Below are 16,993 nucleotides of genomic sequence, written 5' to 3' on the forward strand. Positions count from 1 at the left end.
GGAGAGAGAAACATAAATGAGAGAACATCGATTAGCCGCCTCCTGCACGCCCCCCACTGGGGATTGGGCCCACAACCTGGGCATGTGCTCTGACCAGGAATTGAACCAGCGGCCTCTTGGTGCTTGGGTCGATGCTCAACCACTGAGCCACACTGGCTGGGCAACAGGTCACTTTTATCTTGGATTTCTTTCAGTCTACAGGTGACCCTCAACAGTATGGGTTTGAACTGTGCAGGTCCACCTACGTGCGGACTATTTTCACCTGACCCTCTCAGCTCCAACCTGCACTGTTCAAGAGTCAACTGGCGGTTGACAACTGGAGGGACAACTGGAATTAGACTCCGATTTCTGCTTGTGTGGGCCATTGGTGCCCCCTTACCGCATTGTTCAAAGTTCAGCTGTACTTTTTTCAAACATACAAAAAATGAAAAAAGAATCATTCAGTAAAAAGTTGCAAACAACAGGATAGACCTGCATTTTTTGTCTGTTTTTTATTCCTCAGCCGAGGATATTCTTCCATTTATCACCAGCTAGAGTAGGATGGAGGGAGGGAGGGAGAGAGAGAAACATCAATGTGATAGAGCCACATCAACTGGCTGCCTCCTGCGTGATTGGACCAGGGCCAGGGACAAACTGCAACCGAGGTGTGTGCCCTTGACCAGAATAGAACCCGTGACTCATTGATCCAAGAGCAGATGCTCTAACCGCTGAGCCAAACTGGCTGGGGCAGATAGACCTGTGTTCTACTAAAGTTTTGAGCTCAGTTTGAGCTGGAGTGTGCTGTGGTCCACCTGTGCCCAGAATGGCCTCCAGGACTTGGGGTCGATTCCTGCAGGTGGGAGCCTGGCACCCAACAGGAGGTGCTGTGATGGGGTGGGCCTGCCCCTGGCTGGGGGCAGTGGGCAGAGGGAGGTGGCCCTCTGGTGGTATGGCAGGTCCCAAGGCTGTGCTCCTCTGCCCAGGCGCTCTGCTCTGTTCTCCAGCCCTGTCTCCAGGTCTCAAGAGGGCCAGGTTTCTCCATTTGTACCCAACCTTCAGGGAGATGGGGGCAGAGCTTCTGCAAGTTGCTCTCCAGGGGGATCTTCTGCAGCGGCCTGGAAGGCACACAAGCAGAGCTGGCATAGTAGATCACCCATTTTCCTCCCGGGTAGGGGCAGGGAGCGGAGACAAAGCCTCCTTCCAGAGCAGGGCTGCTAGGTTGGGATCAAATCTTGCCACGATCTCTCCGTTGAGTGGGGTTTAGATCCAATCACCCTGGGAATCTGGGGAACCTGTCTGCAGCCTGTGATTTCGTGGGAGCGGGGGCCTGTCTGATTCCATGTGAGGGAACAAAACCACAAGGAGAGCAGTGGACAAACATTTATTTACAAAAAGTCCAAGGTACATATGATACAGGCTTTTTACACACAGTAGTTATAACAATTATTTTATGTATTTTTTACTACCAGAAAGTAAAGAAAAAAATTTAGTAATTATTTTTGCTATTTTTATACAAAGTGACAGGTCATGCACCTCTTTTAAAATTTTAAAATCTTTTGCTAAGTGCAAATACTAGGTTCCTCTCCAGTTTAAGGCAAGTGGAACGGGACTGCTGCAGGCAGTCTCACGCTCCGGAGCGAGCACTCGGCACAGAGAGGGGAAGGTGCCAGGCGCCTCTGGGCGTCCCGCTTTGTCCCCCAGAAAGGGGCTGATCTCTGCAGGTTTCTGGCTGTTTGCAGCTTGCAGCCACTTGCTGGCTTGCCAGATGATTGTGGCCCCATCTCTCCAAATCCCATCACTAGTATAAACTGCTTCTTGAAGAGCCCAGAATCCAGGTCCTGCCTCTGGGACACTGAGGCACCTAGAGGGTCATGACTCACGGCAGTGACCGTCTTCCTCACCGGTGAGTGCCCCCATCTGCCGAGCAGAACATTAGAACCAGGTACTGGCAGGGTGCCCTCCTGAGCAGCTGTGTGGGCCTAGAAATAGCCAAAATTCATCTCAAAGGACAGGTCCTTGGTTTGGCCTTGGGGGACCATTATTCCAGTCCTTTGCACGCCAGGTCCTAGAGGCTGTGCTAATGACAGTGACAGGAGCACGCCACCTTCCTCAGCTCTCCATGGAGCTGCACACCCTGGGCGTGGGGCAGAGGTGGAATGAATCTGCTCAGGAGGCCACGGTGAGCACTGTCACTCGTGGGGCAGGACAGTGAGTGGGGTCACTCTCCCCATTTGGTGGGATATCTGTCTGATGGGGGCTCACTGCTCTCAGAGACGCTCCTTGGGGAGCACCGGGCACATGCTTTCAAGGCACCTGTCACTGCCACTCAGGCTGGCAACCGCTCCCCCAAGAAGTTCTGGGAAGTGGAGATTCGGTACAGGCCTGTGCTATGGGCCCCATCTCATGCCCAGTGACCGGCTGCCTGCAAAGCCCTCCGCCAGAGGAAAGGCAGCAAGGGGCAGCTTAGCAGATTCACTCCATTTTAATTTTTGAAATACATCTGAGAAGCTGCTGGCAGCAGGTGACCACAGTGATGCTCCTGTCCCGACAACAGGACAGCAGCGAGTAGACCTGGGCAGGGCAGTCTTCTGGCTGCAGGAGAGCAGAACAAGCTCAGGGAGGGGTCACTGGCTCACCCTCCTCTCTGAGGCCTATGGCGCGCTCTGAACTCCTGCGAACCCCACAGACTCAGAGATACAGCAGCAGAAACAGAGGCCAACACAGGGAGGCAGGCAGGCAGGCAGGCTCAGTCTCCACTGAGGCCTCTGCTCTGCACACACGCTGGGGTGTGACATGCCACAAAGCGAATGACGAATGACGGGGGTAGGGCAAAGCCTCAGATGTGGCTCAAACCCCAGGCTGGGACTGGACAGGAAAAGGGAGTGAGGGCATGGCAGAGACCACAGCGGACTCAGGAGCCCCACCCAACCTCAGGAAGGCAGCTCCAGGCCTGCAGAGCGCCTGGTGGGGCAGCGTACTGGGCAGGTGCTTAGCACAGTCTGAGTCACCTGTCCCCCTGGGGACACCCACTGCCCACCAAATCTTAGGGGAGCCTAGTTGGTGACAGAGAAGGCTCCCCAGTAATTGCTGCCTGGGAAAGCCACTAGACCTGTGACAGCTGCCTCAAAAGGACCTTTTATTTGGTTTCAGGACCATCTGGACTGCACAGGCTGCCTGATTTGGGAGAACATGTGACTTTCCAGAGACTGAGGGAGAGTCTAGTGGGACACAGAAAATTAAATTCAAAGTGAGTAAACAGCAAACATTTTAGATAAATTACAAAACAGAGCCCAAAGCACAAGATGGTCATCTGAGTGGGCCAAGAGGGCCAGCTCACCCTGAACTGTCACCAGGCTGGCGTCCTGTGGCTCTGGACATGGGGGACAGTCTGTCGCTTCCCCGCCGTGTGTGGTGCTCTTGGAGCTGTGGCCACCACCTGCCCTCCTCACTTGGACCAGCCAGCTCGAGGCAGCAGGGAACCTCAGCTGCAGGCCCTGGCCTTGGGAACATGGCTCACACCTCTCTTCAACGGCACTACTTGTCACTTCAGCTTTATTATGAACCAGACAGTGCTGTGGTAGGGAAGGCCTATGTGGTTTTACTGAGACTTCTGTTGTCTAGTGGGCGAGGCAATGGAGGCAAACATTTCCCTTGTCTCCTTCTGCAGGGAGGTGGGTAACAGCAGAGATGACTGCCTTGTGGCCAGGGCCACTGCACTGGCTGCTAGGATGGCAGAACTCTTTGGAAGAGGGTGTTCCTGCCCCCTTATCTCTGGCCAGCAAGAACTAGCTTGCCAGGCACTCTTCAAGGGGAAGTGGCCCTTCCCGGGAAGGGGTGGGAAGACCAATCTATGCTTTTAAGAGTCAAGCCCATCATCCCTATCTGGAAAGCACGGGCAGAGCCACTGGCTTTGGGGGTAAACAGGGGAATCTATTCAACCCCTGCCTGCACAGTGGGGCTCCTAGAAGGGGCAGGGCTCAGGTGTCAGAAGCGATGGCGCGGCTGGGGACCAAAGTGCATGGGCAAATTGTGCTCCAGGGGCAGGTGGACGGGGGCAAACTCGTAGTTGACCCGCACATTAGGCAGAGGAGGCACATAGGGTGCCGGGATGGGACCCATGTTGAGGGGGAAGTTGTTGAACATGGGTCGGACAGGAGGCAGGGGGAAGGGCGGGTGCACAAAGGCATAGGGGGGGATTGGCGGCTGGTGCAGGTTCTGCGGGACGGGTCTGGGCAGGGCTTCGATTCTCTGGACTTTCTCTGGAGGCTTCTCCAAGGGGGGCCCGATGCGTTTGAAGGTGTTCTCTGAAAAGGAGAGAGGATTTTGTAGAGAAAACTGTTAAAGTCAACTGTGCCTGGATCTGGCTTGGGACCTGGCGTATATATCCTGACCCTGGTCCCCCCTGCCCTGAACTGGGGGTTGAGAGCCTGGAGAAGAAGGCGAGGCCAGAGACCTGTGACCTTTAGCATCCTTCTTACCTGGGCACAAAGGAGGGCTGGCCAGGCCATAATGAAGCTGATTAAAGTATAAAACACAGCAGACACGTGGCCCCCCCCACCCCCGCCAGCTGTCACGAAGGAAAAAAACCTTCTTCCATCCGAGTGCTACAGCCACAGCAATCACCTTGGAAGGCGAGGGACTGATCAGTTGGGAGCAGGCTGAGCTCCTGAGACTCCCCTTTAGAGCCAGAGCCTGAAGGGCCACTCACAGGAATGCCATTTCATTCCTTGTAACCTCAGGATGGGCCTACTGTCTTCTTAGTCTGGTTTGGCTGCTACTTGCTTCCTAAGCTGAAACCTACCCTTGGCACCGTCTTGCCATCAGAGAGATTCTGAAACTGTACCAAAGCTTTCATGATTTTTCCCACAGGGAGCAGGACATAGGGCTGAAGCCTCTCGATAGGCACTGAGGGCCTGCACTCCCTGGGAGGTCCCTGGCTGGGAAGAGTGCCAGGGTCCCCAGGGAGGACCAGCAAGCAGGGAGCAGGCTGGGCGCAGGGCCTGTGTGTGTGGGGCAGCACTTGCCTCCATTCTTTCTCTTCTGCTCCTCTTCGGCTTCCTTCTGGATTTCCTCAATTAGCTTCTCGTCATCTTCCTAGAAGAAGAACATGATGATAAGGGGGCTCTCACCCAGCTGCATGTACTGTGGAGACCCCACTGGGATACCGGGGGCCCCACTGGGATACCAGCAATGGGGTGAAGTCAGAAATCTGCTGCTGACCAGCGGGGTCTTGGGCCTGCATGTTACTCATTCCCAAGTCCCTGAGAATCTTCTTCCTTCCCCACTGCAGGGGCCCAGGAGGAAGCCATCTGGAAGGCTGGGGTAAAGGCGTGAAGGAGCGAAGGAGCAGGATCTGTGCCTGGCAGGCAGCCCTCTGGGGCTGGGCTGAGCCTGCTGTTCACTCAGCTGGAGGGTGAGCAGAGGCAGAACCTCTCTCGTGCAGTTCTGAGGCTTTGGGAAGTTGGTAAGTCTGGAGCAGGCAGGTCTTGATGGACCCTGAGCTTATAGACTCGAAGCCCAGCAGTCTTCCTGACTTCCATTCAGGCCCGCTGAGCCCCGAGTTGGCCTTTAGCTCCTTGGCGGATGGTGGGCTTTAGAAGCAGCAGCACCCTGCCAGAGGAACGGTGGCCTGGGCCAGGTCTCGGGACAGGAGGAAGGGCACAGCAGTTTCAGAACAGACCTTGCCACTTCCCCTTTCCAAACTCGACACCTGGTGGGCCTGCAATGCTAACTGGTATTTCAAACTTGGATTATCCTGGGGACAGGAACCAAAGAGGGGCTCTGGGCACCAGGAAAGCTCTGGGGGTCACGCGGGGCAAACCGGGAACCAGTCTGTGCAGTTCCCACATCTTCACCTGACCTGGGCACCGTGGTGGCAGCACAGGGCTGCTGGCCCAGACAGACCACCCCAACTATGCCTGCCTTGTGTTATGTGCTAAGTTCACCCACTGCTCAGCAGCCTAGTAGAGGCTTTTCAATGATCTTGAGTCTGCAGAGACATGCCCTGGATTGAAACCCTCCAAGATGCTCGTCCTTGCTGGCTAATAGCAGGCTGCTGCCGCGAGCAGATGACGTGGAGCAGTGGCAGTAAGGCCCTGCCGTCAGGGTGAGGCTCAGTGCGGAGCAGAACAGGACATCGCAGCTCAAACCTGACTGCGTCAGCTGCACCGGTTCAAACAGTGACAGGCAGGCCTGGTCTGTGGTTTGTCGTCTTCCAGACATTTCTCTAGGAGTTAGAACAGCCAAGCTAAAAGAAGTATGGGGAAGAGCAGTGGTGTCCAACATGGGGGCAGGAGGGCACAAGCAAATTTCAGTACTCCAAGAGCCTGCTGGAAACCTGTTTCCCCAGACCAGGCGCAAGAGCCTGTGTGCACGGCTGTGTGTCCCGGGTGGAACACTATCAGTGGTTAAGTCTGGATTTTTCATGCTGACCTGAGGCCCTGACTGGCTGCTGACACCCATGGAACTTCTCAGATGTGAATGGAGCCACAGAACAGAGCACATGAGCTGGAAAGGACCCCTGGAAATCCCTGGACCAGAGGAGAGTGTGGCTGCCCCACTGTGGAGCTGAGCAATGAACAGTTTGCAGATTTACTTAGCATATTATTAAGGTCGCAGCCAAGATAGCAATGTGTGATTGCACCATATAGCTGTGAGCCCTCACTGATTCTGGGGTCACGATTTCATTCAATTAGCACGTGTCAGATACCTAATCTATGCCAGACACTGTTCTAAGTTTACTGGTTAAACTTCTGATGAACAATGAAACTGATGGAATGAGTAAGTAGCTACATAATATTTTCCTTTGTTTGGTAGATAAAAATTTCAGGACAGAGTTCCTGGACACTGGGCTCTGCAGGCCCCATAAACTTTGCTTAATTCTTCAGGCCTCAGATACCAAATGATGGTCTAGACTCAATGGTCTCAAGGGCTCTTCCCAACTATGACATTTGGAAATTCTTATCATACACCCAGTCTTTTCCAGCCTCACCTGACCAGGTGTTTTGAGCAAGGCAAGGGAAAGAGGAGAGGTGATAAAGGCTAAGATTCCATCAAGCATTTCAGAAGATGCCAAGTACTTGCACACATCAGAGAATCATATCCAGGAGGAATTGTGGTGGGGGTCTTCCCACCCCCAGGTAATGCATAAAAATGCTACAAAATCCAAGACATGATCATCCAGCCTCTTTGCAAACACTCCACAGGAAGAACTCACTGCTCTACAATGTACTCAGCAAGTCAATCAACACAAAGGACTCCAGTAACTCAGGGTTTGGTGGACAGTCTGAAGGTCTCCATGTGAATGTCAAGATAAATTCTACCAATTGCTCAGATTAGGAGCTGGCAAACCTCTGTATTTTGGTGCCAGCAGCATGCCTAGGAAAAAAAGATAAAACAAAACAAAACAAAATCGAAAGGGAAAGTGGTCAAGACGAAAGAAAGTGGGAGCGCAGTGGCCTACCTCTCTCAGCAGCGACCTGGGGCAAGTTCCTGAACACATGCGTCTCACACCTCATGCGTAAAACAGGCCGTTGGAAGGGCTGAGCTCACGGGTGGAAAGGTCTCAGCACAAAGTAAGCACTCATCATTATTAAAGGTAGGAAAGTCTGACAAATGGTAGGACAGAGTTCAGAAAGATGAGAAGTTTCAAGAAAAAGTGGTACAGATTGGGAGATGCCCCCAACATTTCTCTCAGTGGCTTCTTTATGGCATAAGAGACAGATTTCCTGAATATGGTCATTTACGGATGGTAACTATTAGCACTACAGCACCTTCACTACCACCTGTTTCTCTCACATCACCTACATGTGCTTGTGCCCATCAGTCTCTCGAGGAAGCTCAAGGCCTCTGATGGCACAGAGGTATCTTAGAAATCTCCCATCCCAACCTCCTCACAGCACAGAAACAGGTGCCAGTGAAAGTGAGTTGTTCACGTCACGGCTGGAGGACGAGGCAAATGCTTTACATCGTTCCGCAGTGTCATTCAAACAGCTTTCCCCGAGAAACCTGCTGAGAAGTCCATGGTTTCCTTGTCCCCATTGCTGGTCTGATGGGAAATCTGGAGGGTGTGTGCACCGCTTCTTTAGAGTCAGTACTTATCGAGCCCTGGTCAGTGTGGCTCAGTTGGATAAGTGCTGTACTGTGCACCGAAAGGCTGTTGGTTTAACTCCCAGGGCACGTGCCCAGGTTGTGGGTTTTATCCCTAGTACAGGAGGCAACTTTCTCTCTCACATAGATGTTACTCTCTCCCCCCGTTCCCTTCCTCTCTCTTAAAAAAAAAATTCATAAAAAAAAAAAAAAGAGTCAGTAGTGAGTATCCAGTACGCATCAGGCCCTGTGCGGGGCGCACAGCATGAGGCAGACCTGCAGACCTGGGCCCTCCCCTTGTGCTGGGATCAGTTTTAGCTGGCATTCTCCATATTTCTGTCAGGATAAACCAAGAATGAGAGGTAAGAGAGGTTTCTCTTTTGGGTAGAAGTTTCCAGGTCCCCTATCGAACCGCTGAGAGGGAGGGCGGGCAGGGCACTGGCCTGCTACCTGCGCCGTTTCCTGTGACAGACCCAAATGCTCCAGGTGGAGGCTCAGCCCTGAATAAACGCAGTGTGAGAGTCCCCTTAGGCGGTCCGAGGCTCTGCACAGGAAATGTGAGTGGAGCTTCCTGATACGGATCTGCAGCTTCTGGAGGACAGAGGGCCAGGTGCACCCGCTGGCAGAAATGCCTTCGCTGCCACTGAGACTTCCTGGAGGAGGGGGAAGGAGCCTGCGAGCCCTGAGTTCTTCACCTTTTGAAGAAAGCCACCTGGAGCTTCTTCCCTTTCTTCCTTTGCTCTGATCACTCCTGATCTGATGAGTGGACTCAAGACCATTTGTCCTTAAGCCCTGTCCTCCCCCCTGGTAGGCAGTGCCCACAGAGTCTGAATTCAGTCTGTATTTCAACAGAAAATGTCAGCGCTCAACTATTTTGAGCAGTGATTGTTAGCATAAATCATGAGTAAATTGTCAATTACACCTAGAATATGGGTCAGGAGTTTTAGATTTCAACTTTCTCCAACTGGTTGGAGTCACAGGACACTGTGTTTAAAAACTAAGAACTAAAACACTGCCTAATATATATTTTTAAAATTATATTTTCAACCAAATATGTTAGAATATAAAGGGAAGATTTCTTACTTCATCTGGAGTGTAAGTTCCTTCCACAAGCAGTGTCCCTTAAGTATTTTAAATTTCTCAAGTAGGACTGGCTGGTGTGGCTCAGTGGTTGAGTGTCGACCCATGCACCAAAATGTCACCGGTTCAATTCCTGGTCAGGGCACACGCCCAGGTTGTAGGCCCAATCCCCAGTGGGGGGCAGGTGGGAGGCAGCCAATTGATGTTCTTTCTCATTGATGTTTCTCTCTCCCTCTTCCTTCCTCTCTAAAATCAATAAAAAATAAATAAATTCCTCAAGTAAAGAGTGAAGGCAGACTAAACTGTACACTTCATATAATGTTTTTTGGGAGGTTAATCCTCACTTGATTATTTTTCCATTGATCTTTTTAGATAGAGTGGTGGGGGGAGACCTTGATGTGAGAGAGACACATCAATTGGTTTCCTTCTGCATGACCCCGACCAGGGCCCAGGATCGAACCTGCAACTCAGCTATGTGCCTCTGACTGGGAATCTAACCCTCAACCCTTTGGTCTGTAGGCAATGCTTTGACTGCTGAGCCAAACAGGCCAGGACTGAACTGTACACTTTATTTATTTATTTATTTAATCCTCATCCGAGAACATTTTTCCATTTTTTGTTCAGATAGAGTGGGAGGGAAAGAGAGGAAGAGAGAGAGAGAGAGAGAAACATTGACATGAAAGGGACATATCGAGTGGCTGCCACCGGCATGACCAACCAGGGCCAGGGACAAACTGCAACCGAGGTATGCGCCCTTAGCGGGAACCGAACCCAGGTCTCTCTGGACCGTAGGTCGACTCTCTAACCGCTGAGCCAAACCGGCCTGGGCTGAATTGTACACTTTAAAAATGGCAAGTTTTGCCCTGCCGGTATGGCTCAGTGGTTGAGTGTAGATCCATGCACCAAGAGGTCGCTGATTTGATTCCCAGGCAGGGCATATGCCCAGGTTATGGGCCCGATCCCCAGTGTGGGGCATGCAGGAGGTGGCTAATTTGATGTTCTCTCTCCTTGATGTTTCTAGCTCTCTCTCCCTCTCCCTTCCTCTCTCTCTAAATTAAAAAAATAATAAAAAAATCAACAAAGGAAAAAAAAAGTTAATGTTAAAAAAAAGAGAAGGCAAGTGTAGGGGTTATACTGAGATAAACATAAAGACTGGCCTTCATCAAAACACTTGCTGGGTTTGGGCCTGAGTGACAGACGGGGGCTACTGAAGCCCTCCTGGTGGTGAGTTCCCTCGGGAAACATTCTAGGCACCCTGATTGTCATCATTCACAGTGAATAAGGACACTTGTGAAAAAGGCTTGCCATTCTGCAAATCTAGGACACACCTAGGCTGCTGGAAATGGAGAACAATGGGAGGAAAGAAGATGATGTGGAGGCCAGGTGCGTGGGCTGGATCACAGACTGGATTGTCCTCCAGACCTCCTGCAGGGGCTGAGTCACTCACAGGAAGCCCAGCACACTGGGGGACTGTGGGTCAGCTTTTATGCTAAGCACCTCACACAGAAGTAATTTTTTTTTTGAATCCTCACTGGAGGACACTTTTTGCATTTATCTTCAGATAGAGCAGGAGGGAGAGAGGGAAGAACAGAGAGAGAGAGAAACATCGATGTGAGAGAGACACATCGACTGGCCGCCACCCACACAACCCCAACTGGGGCTGGGGACAAACCGCAACCAAGGCACGTGACTTTAGTGGAAACTGAACCCGGTACTCTCTGGTCCGCAGGCTGACACTCTAACCACTGAGACAAACTGGCCAGGGCCACAGAAATAATCTTAGTAACAACTCCACGAGTTAGGTACTATTCACTAATCCCCATATCACAGATGAGAAAACTGAGGCCCAGTCTTGGGGCCTGAGCTCACCACACAAACCACAGGCTTCTGAAGCAGTGTGACTGGAGGCCTGGGAACCCTGCCTGCCCCACCCTCATCACTGTCAGAGGTGACTATTTTAAGGCCCTTTGTTCTACAAAGAGTGTATCTTACCCTTCTTGAAATACAAGAGGATTCTTTCTTTTTGGGATGGGCAGAACTCTGAAATGTCCTTTCTCCACTAAATACAGAATAGGGCAAAACAGGCAAAACGCCTCCATTCAACAGATAAATAGCCAATACGGCAAGGGGAGGGGCACATTCCTGGAAAGTTTTAGGGAAATCTTATTTTTTTGGCATCAGCTCACCTAGAAGTGCATGTACCATCCCTTAAATGACCCATCTGAAGATCTCTGACTGGCCTCTCTGGCACTTAGCCTCTGAGATGAAACCAGCAGACTCCTCTGACCCAGAGTGGGAGCTGGGAGCTCAGGGAGCCCAGAAACCTCAGGTGCAGGCTGAGTTCCATCCCTGAGGCTGAAGGACTTGCTGGCTCATGGCAAATGAGTCTCCCATTGCCCCTGACTGGATGCTGTTCTTGGCCCACCTTGAACGTGGAAAGAACACTTCCGAATTTCCCTGTCCGACATGTTTTCTCATGAGGCCACTGAAGTTATTTGTGAACATACCATGATGTCCCATGAAATTCTCTCCTTCTGCCTCAAAAAACCCAGGGTTTTCATTTTTAGACATTAACTTCACCAGAGATAACTCCAGGGTAATATTTTGGCCTAATTCCCACTGGTTTTGTATCCACATCTCACTTTCACCAAGCCCCCAGGTTCCCTTCTAGAAGGCTGTCTCTGCACGTCCCTTTCCCTATGTGTGCTGCTCCTGTTCACACAGGCCCACTCTCCAGCACCTCTCCAGGCCACACAGGGCTGGCAGGGACTCTCTCTACCCAGCAGCAACCGGCTCTGAGAATGTGGTTACATGTCAAAGACATGGAGTGGTGAGGAGTGAAATCAGGACCAGGGCAGTGTGAGGCATTCCTTCTGGGCTTACCGAGGGGTACCTGATCACTTCTGGACTCTGTAAGCAGTCAGAGGCTTCAGGCCCTGGAGTGAGCTGTTACGACCCCTCCAACTGCTCTGCCCTCAATAGGGTTGGAGGGTAAACTGAACTTGCTAGAGACCTGAGCTCCCCTTCACACCCTGTCTGCCCCAGTCAGTAGGGAATTTCAAGAGGAACAGACAGCTCTGTCTGTACTCACTGTGCTGGAGACCCAAACAGCCCCAGTGAATGGCTACCGAGGGTCACATCCCCCCTACCCAGCACGACACTCCTTAGCCAGTAGGTATGGACAAGTCCTCTTCTCTGCCCTCTTTCTGGCCCCTCCTAATCTCAGTGAAAACTTTCCAAGAGATCCACAAAGTGTGCATATAAGCAAGGCTAGGCCGAGATGGGAGGGGGCAGACACTGGTGAGGGATCAAGAAGTCCCAAGATGGGTAGGTCTCAAAAGACTGAGTGTAAACAAAACAGCAGGTGGAGAAGAAGTGAGCCATGCATGCTACTCTCAGACCCTGAGGGGAACATGCAAAGCACTCACAGTGGGCCAGTGCATGGGACAAAGCACTAACGCAGAATGGGACATGGAGTCACACTGCCCAGCAGATCTGGGCGGGTTGCATCTTAACAGGGAGAAGGGTTTATTTCCTTCTTTTCCCCGAATTCCTGAGCTCGGCAGGATGCAGAAAGTGCTGGCCTGACATCGAGACTCAGGCAGGCCTGCTTCACGAGCTTCACAGGGAGGTGGGTGGGGAGTGAGGCCTGGCAGGAGCATGAGGTGGACGGCAGGGCCCAGCCTTGCCAAATACCGACTCAGCATGCAGGCGCCAGCAGGAAGTGAGGTAGAATTCACCTAAGGTTCCAATTAAGAAAAAAACTGCCACAAAACCCAACTTCTTTTTTCTCAACAAGCCTGCAACTCTGCCAGGACAGCAGGGTCTGGACAGGAGAACTTGAAGGTAGAGAAACTGCAAGTGGTTCACGGGGAGCGAGCGCGTTTCCCGCATCGGGTATTAACAATGACTGCCAGCCACAGGCCGAAGGTGCCTAAAACAGACATTTAGCACTTGGCACAGGGCTGTTTTGTTGAAGCTTTCAACATTCTTCTGAGCCTCTGTTTTCTTCAACATTTCTGTTACCAGGGCTGGCTGCCTGCCTGTCGGTTGTCCAGCCTCCTGTGACCAGGGAGGAAGGATGGGCGACTTTTCTTCTTCATTTAACTTTTTCTCCCCTTAAAAAGGTGACTGGGAATTGCAAAGTCAACTGCTACTTCCCTTGTGCAATATTGGGGGTGGGGTTGGGGTTGGGATCCAGGTCATGTGTGGCCACAGCTGTTGTTAATAAACTTGCAATGATTTCATAAAAGGCTTCCAAAGAGCTGAGGATTTAGTTTCAAATTATTCCCAGATCGGCTGCAGATCACCGAGCAACACCAGACCCTAACCCTCAGCCCCAGCTGTCCCCTGCAACAGGAAATTGCAGGGAGGAGGGTGAAGCGCAGCCTGGAGGGGCACATGCTGTGCAGCTGGGGTCTGGACAACTTGCTGGGGAGAAGCACAGTCCGGAGGCTCTTGGCTGGCTTCTGTGGCTATCTCCTCGGGGCACAGAGGCCCAGCATCCAAACACCGTTCTCTCTAGAGCTCCCCCAGGGGATCTGAAGGCAGCCTGGAGTGTGGCCATGTTTTGACTCCTGCCAGGGTCGGGGCCTGCTGGCATTTGCTAAAGACAACACATATCTACATGCCATGTTTACTGGACTGAGCCATGTGGCTGTCCTCCTTGGTCAAGTCCTGTAGTGACATCCAAACTCGATCAAGGACACTCACTTTGGAGCTGCCAGGCCCCCTTTCTACCATCTGAAACTTGCTCAGTGGGGAAGGGGTCCTGTGAGGGTCCCACACCTGCAGAGGCCGGCTTGGTTCACTGGGCTCAGGGACCCCGTGGGCACCTATAGGAGGCACCTATATTTGGGATCTCTCACTCCACGGCGTGGAGACTTTTGGAGTGGAAAAAGCCTCTATCTGGTCCGAGACCTGGGCTTGCATCCGGTTTTACCAAGTGACCTGAATGTCACTTTCCTCATCTGTACAACAGGAAAGTAGCCCTGCCCCCAGTTATAACGGAAACAATGATATTTAAAACAGTGACTAGAAATAAAATGCTATGGCCAATTGTGGAATGGGCGACATGAGGGCTCACTTGACTGTCCTTTTTCTTCTGTAGAATGTAAATTTAAAAAGTTAAGCCCTGGCCCTGGCCCGTTTGGCTCAGCGGTTGGAGCATCGGCCTGCAGACCAGAGAGTCCCAGGTTTGGTTCCCACTAGGGGCACGGACCAAAAAAACAAACAAACAAACAAACAAACAAACAAACAAACAAACAAAACCTAGTATTTAAAAAGTAAATAAATAGCCCTGGCCGGTATGGCTCTGCAGTTAGAGCATCAGCCTGTGGTCCAGAGAGACCTGGGTTCGGTTCCCGCTAAGGGCGCGTACCTCGGTTGTAGTTTGTCCCTGGCCCTGGTTGGTTGTGCGGGTGGCAGCCACTCGATGTGTCCCTTTCACGTTGATGTTTCTCTCTCCCTCCGTCCCCCTCTCTCCCTCCCGTTCTATCTGAACAAAAATGGAAAAATGTCCTCGGGTGAGGGGAAAAAATAAATAAATAAATAAATAAATAAATAAATAAAAAATAAAAAGTTAAGCCCTGGCCAGTTTGGCTCAGCAGTTAGAACGTCAGCCTGTAAACCAGAGAGTCCTGGGTTCGGTTTCCGCTAAGGGAACGTACCTCGGTTGCAGTTTGTCCCCGGCCCTGGTTGGGGTTGTGTGGGTGGCAGCCATTCTATGTGTCTCTCACATCGATCTTTCTCTTTCTCTCTCTTCCTCCCTCTCTATTTGAAGATTAAAAAAAAAAAAAGTCTTCGGATGAGGATAAAAAAAAAAAGTTAAGGAAGCCTGGCCATGTGGCTCGGTTGAGTGTCATCCTGTGCACCAAAAGAGGTTGCCAGTTCGATTCCCAGGTGAGGGCACATACTTGGGTTGTGAGTTCAATTCCTGGTAAAGGCATGTATGTAGGGCAACTGATCAATGTTTCCCTCTCATATTGATGTTTCTCACTCCCTCTTCCTTCCTCTAAGCGTGTCCTCAGGTGAGGATTAAAAAAAAAGTTAAGGGAAAAAAAACGCTGAAGCCAAGAATTAGTTACAAACCTAAAGTCTGGAATATCTTTCCTCTGGGGTGAGTTTCCACCTTTTCCTCTTCAGTCCTCTCTGAAATACTCTCCTTCCCCCTTCATTACTGCAACAGTTCTTCTTTTCCCTGGCCACTGAAGTAAGGGTCTCCAAGCTGCCTGGAGCCCTCTGCACGCCTGTCCATCAGGAAGACCCGCACATTGGTCTAGTCGGGATAGAGCTAGAGCTACTGAGGGGAGGAGGCAGGCGGGCGGCTTATTTAAGACATTGGGAACAGATATCCTGGGATGGAAAGCCATGGTCCTCTTTACTGACCACAATCTTCAGCAAGTTTACTAGTTTGTAAAACAGGGGTGATCCAGCTGCCTTAGGGAACTACTATAGAATGAAATTTATGAACACATATGGCTGTCCAGTCCACTGCAGGCTTGGGAAAAATAAACAGGTTTCCTCACCAAGGGCCAGGAGATAATGGCACCAAATTATAAACTGACTAAAAAGACTTGGGTTTTGTTTGAACTGAACATGTTTCAAACTCTTACATTCAGGAAACAAAGTTGTAGAAAACAATTCTGTACAGTTTCTGGCAGCCAAACCCATGCTCAACACTGACTTTGTGTTTAAGGAACTTTCCCCCCTTGTAGACTCCAGGCTGCCAGGTGACTTCTTCTGAACACGAATTCTACCAGTAAGGTCGAAAGTGTCAGCCCCTACCACTCACGCAGCCGCACATGGACAAGAGAAGAGTCAGCATATTTGGATACAGTCAAGTCCCAGGAGAACCCTTCTCCCACTGAAAAATAATGTTTGTTCATTTCTGTGTTGAGATTTGGCTTTGCATTCTGACCCCTAAACCAGAGAACTGTGGTTTGCCGTGACTGTTTGCTTTTCAGTTTTATTTTTCTTTCTAAAATGACATATTGTTTTTATAAGACTCTTGGTTGAATGTTTTGGTTTATTTTTGATAACTAACAGAAAAAGAATGTTACTATTCACCATTTCATCTCTCTAACATGGAGTTAGTTTGGGTTCCCAAGCAATCTCTAGTCATTAAGGATGAAATCTCAACTTCTCTCCAAATCATGAAGGGACAACTCCCTTGCTGACAAATGAGATTCTTCCTGGCCCCACTGGTTCATTAAGCGGAAAACAGGCTCTGTCGACAGGGCATGCTTTGTTTCCCTGAACTTCTGAATGGCTTTGTGTTCTCAGAAGCCCCAACAGATGCTGGGTTGGAATTCAATCGGTCTCCTGGTAAGAATCAAGGAAACGGGGCTGATCCCAGTTTTGATGGGAACGGGACACATGGAACAAAATCTCTGGCTGTGGCTACCAGAGGAAATCGAAGGGGTTTGTATTTGCCTGACCTTCCTTCCCAGCTTTATTTTGAGCAAACCCAGAACCTTTCTCAGGGTAGAAGACAATTCAAAAGAAAACAAGGGGCAGTCGCATGGTATGGCACCAAAACAAGGTAACAGAACATGAGAAACCTTTATAATCAATTCCATGCGTGGGAAGAAAAGGAAGTGGCAGGGGAGGGAATAAGAACAGGGAGAAGGGAGAAGAAAGAAAAACAGGGACCAGGATAGGCCAGACTGCTAAGCATCCTCCTTCACATGGTAACTCCCACTCAGCTCTTTGTTTCTAGAGACAAGATGGGGTGGGTAGAAGGAATACCTCTCAGGAGCTGCAGCTGAAAAAAAAGGATCCCATCTCCTCATGAAGTTCCTAGAGATGCCCAGGCTCCCCTGTGCTAGTTGGATGGGACAGAAGA

The 16,993-nt window shown here is 50.8% G+C and overlaps 1 protein-coding gene across 1 annotated transcript in view; it reads right to left on the reverse strand.

Moving 5' to 3' along the window:
- Positions 1-1,394: 1,394 nt before the first annotated feature.
- Positions 1,395-16,993, reverse strand: part of RNF216 (ring finger protein 216) — a 129,016-nt gene continuing 113,417 nt past the window's right edge. The window contains exons 17-18 of the mRNA XM_036281962.1: positions 5,004-5,073; positions 1,395-4,283 (exon numbers count right to left, since the gene is read on the reverse strand). Of these exons, the coding sequence (XP_036137855.1) occupies positions 3,964-4,283; positions 5,004-5,073 (390 nt within the window). The 3' untranslated portion in view covers positions 1,395-3,963. The remainder of the gene's footprint in view (positions 4,284-5,003; positions 5,074-16,993) is intronic.

The sequence above is a fragment of the Molossus molossus genome, unplaced genomic scaffold, assembly GCF_014108415.1.
Source record: "Molossus molossus isolate mMolMol1 unplaced genomic scaffold, mMolMol1.p scaffold_m16_p_4, whole genome shotgun sequence".
NCBI lineage: Eukaryota > Metazoa > Chordata > Mammalia > Chiroptera > Molossidae > Molossus > Molossus molossus.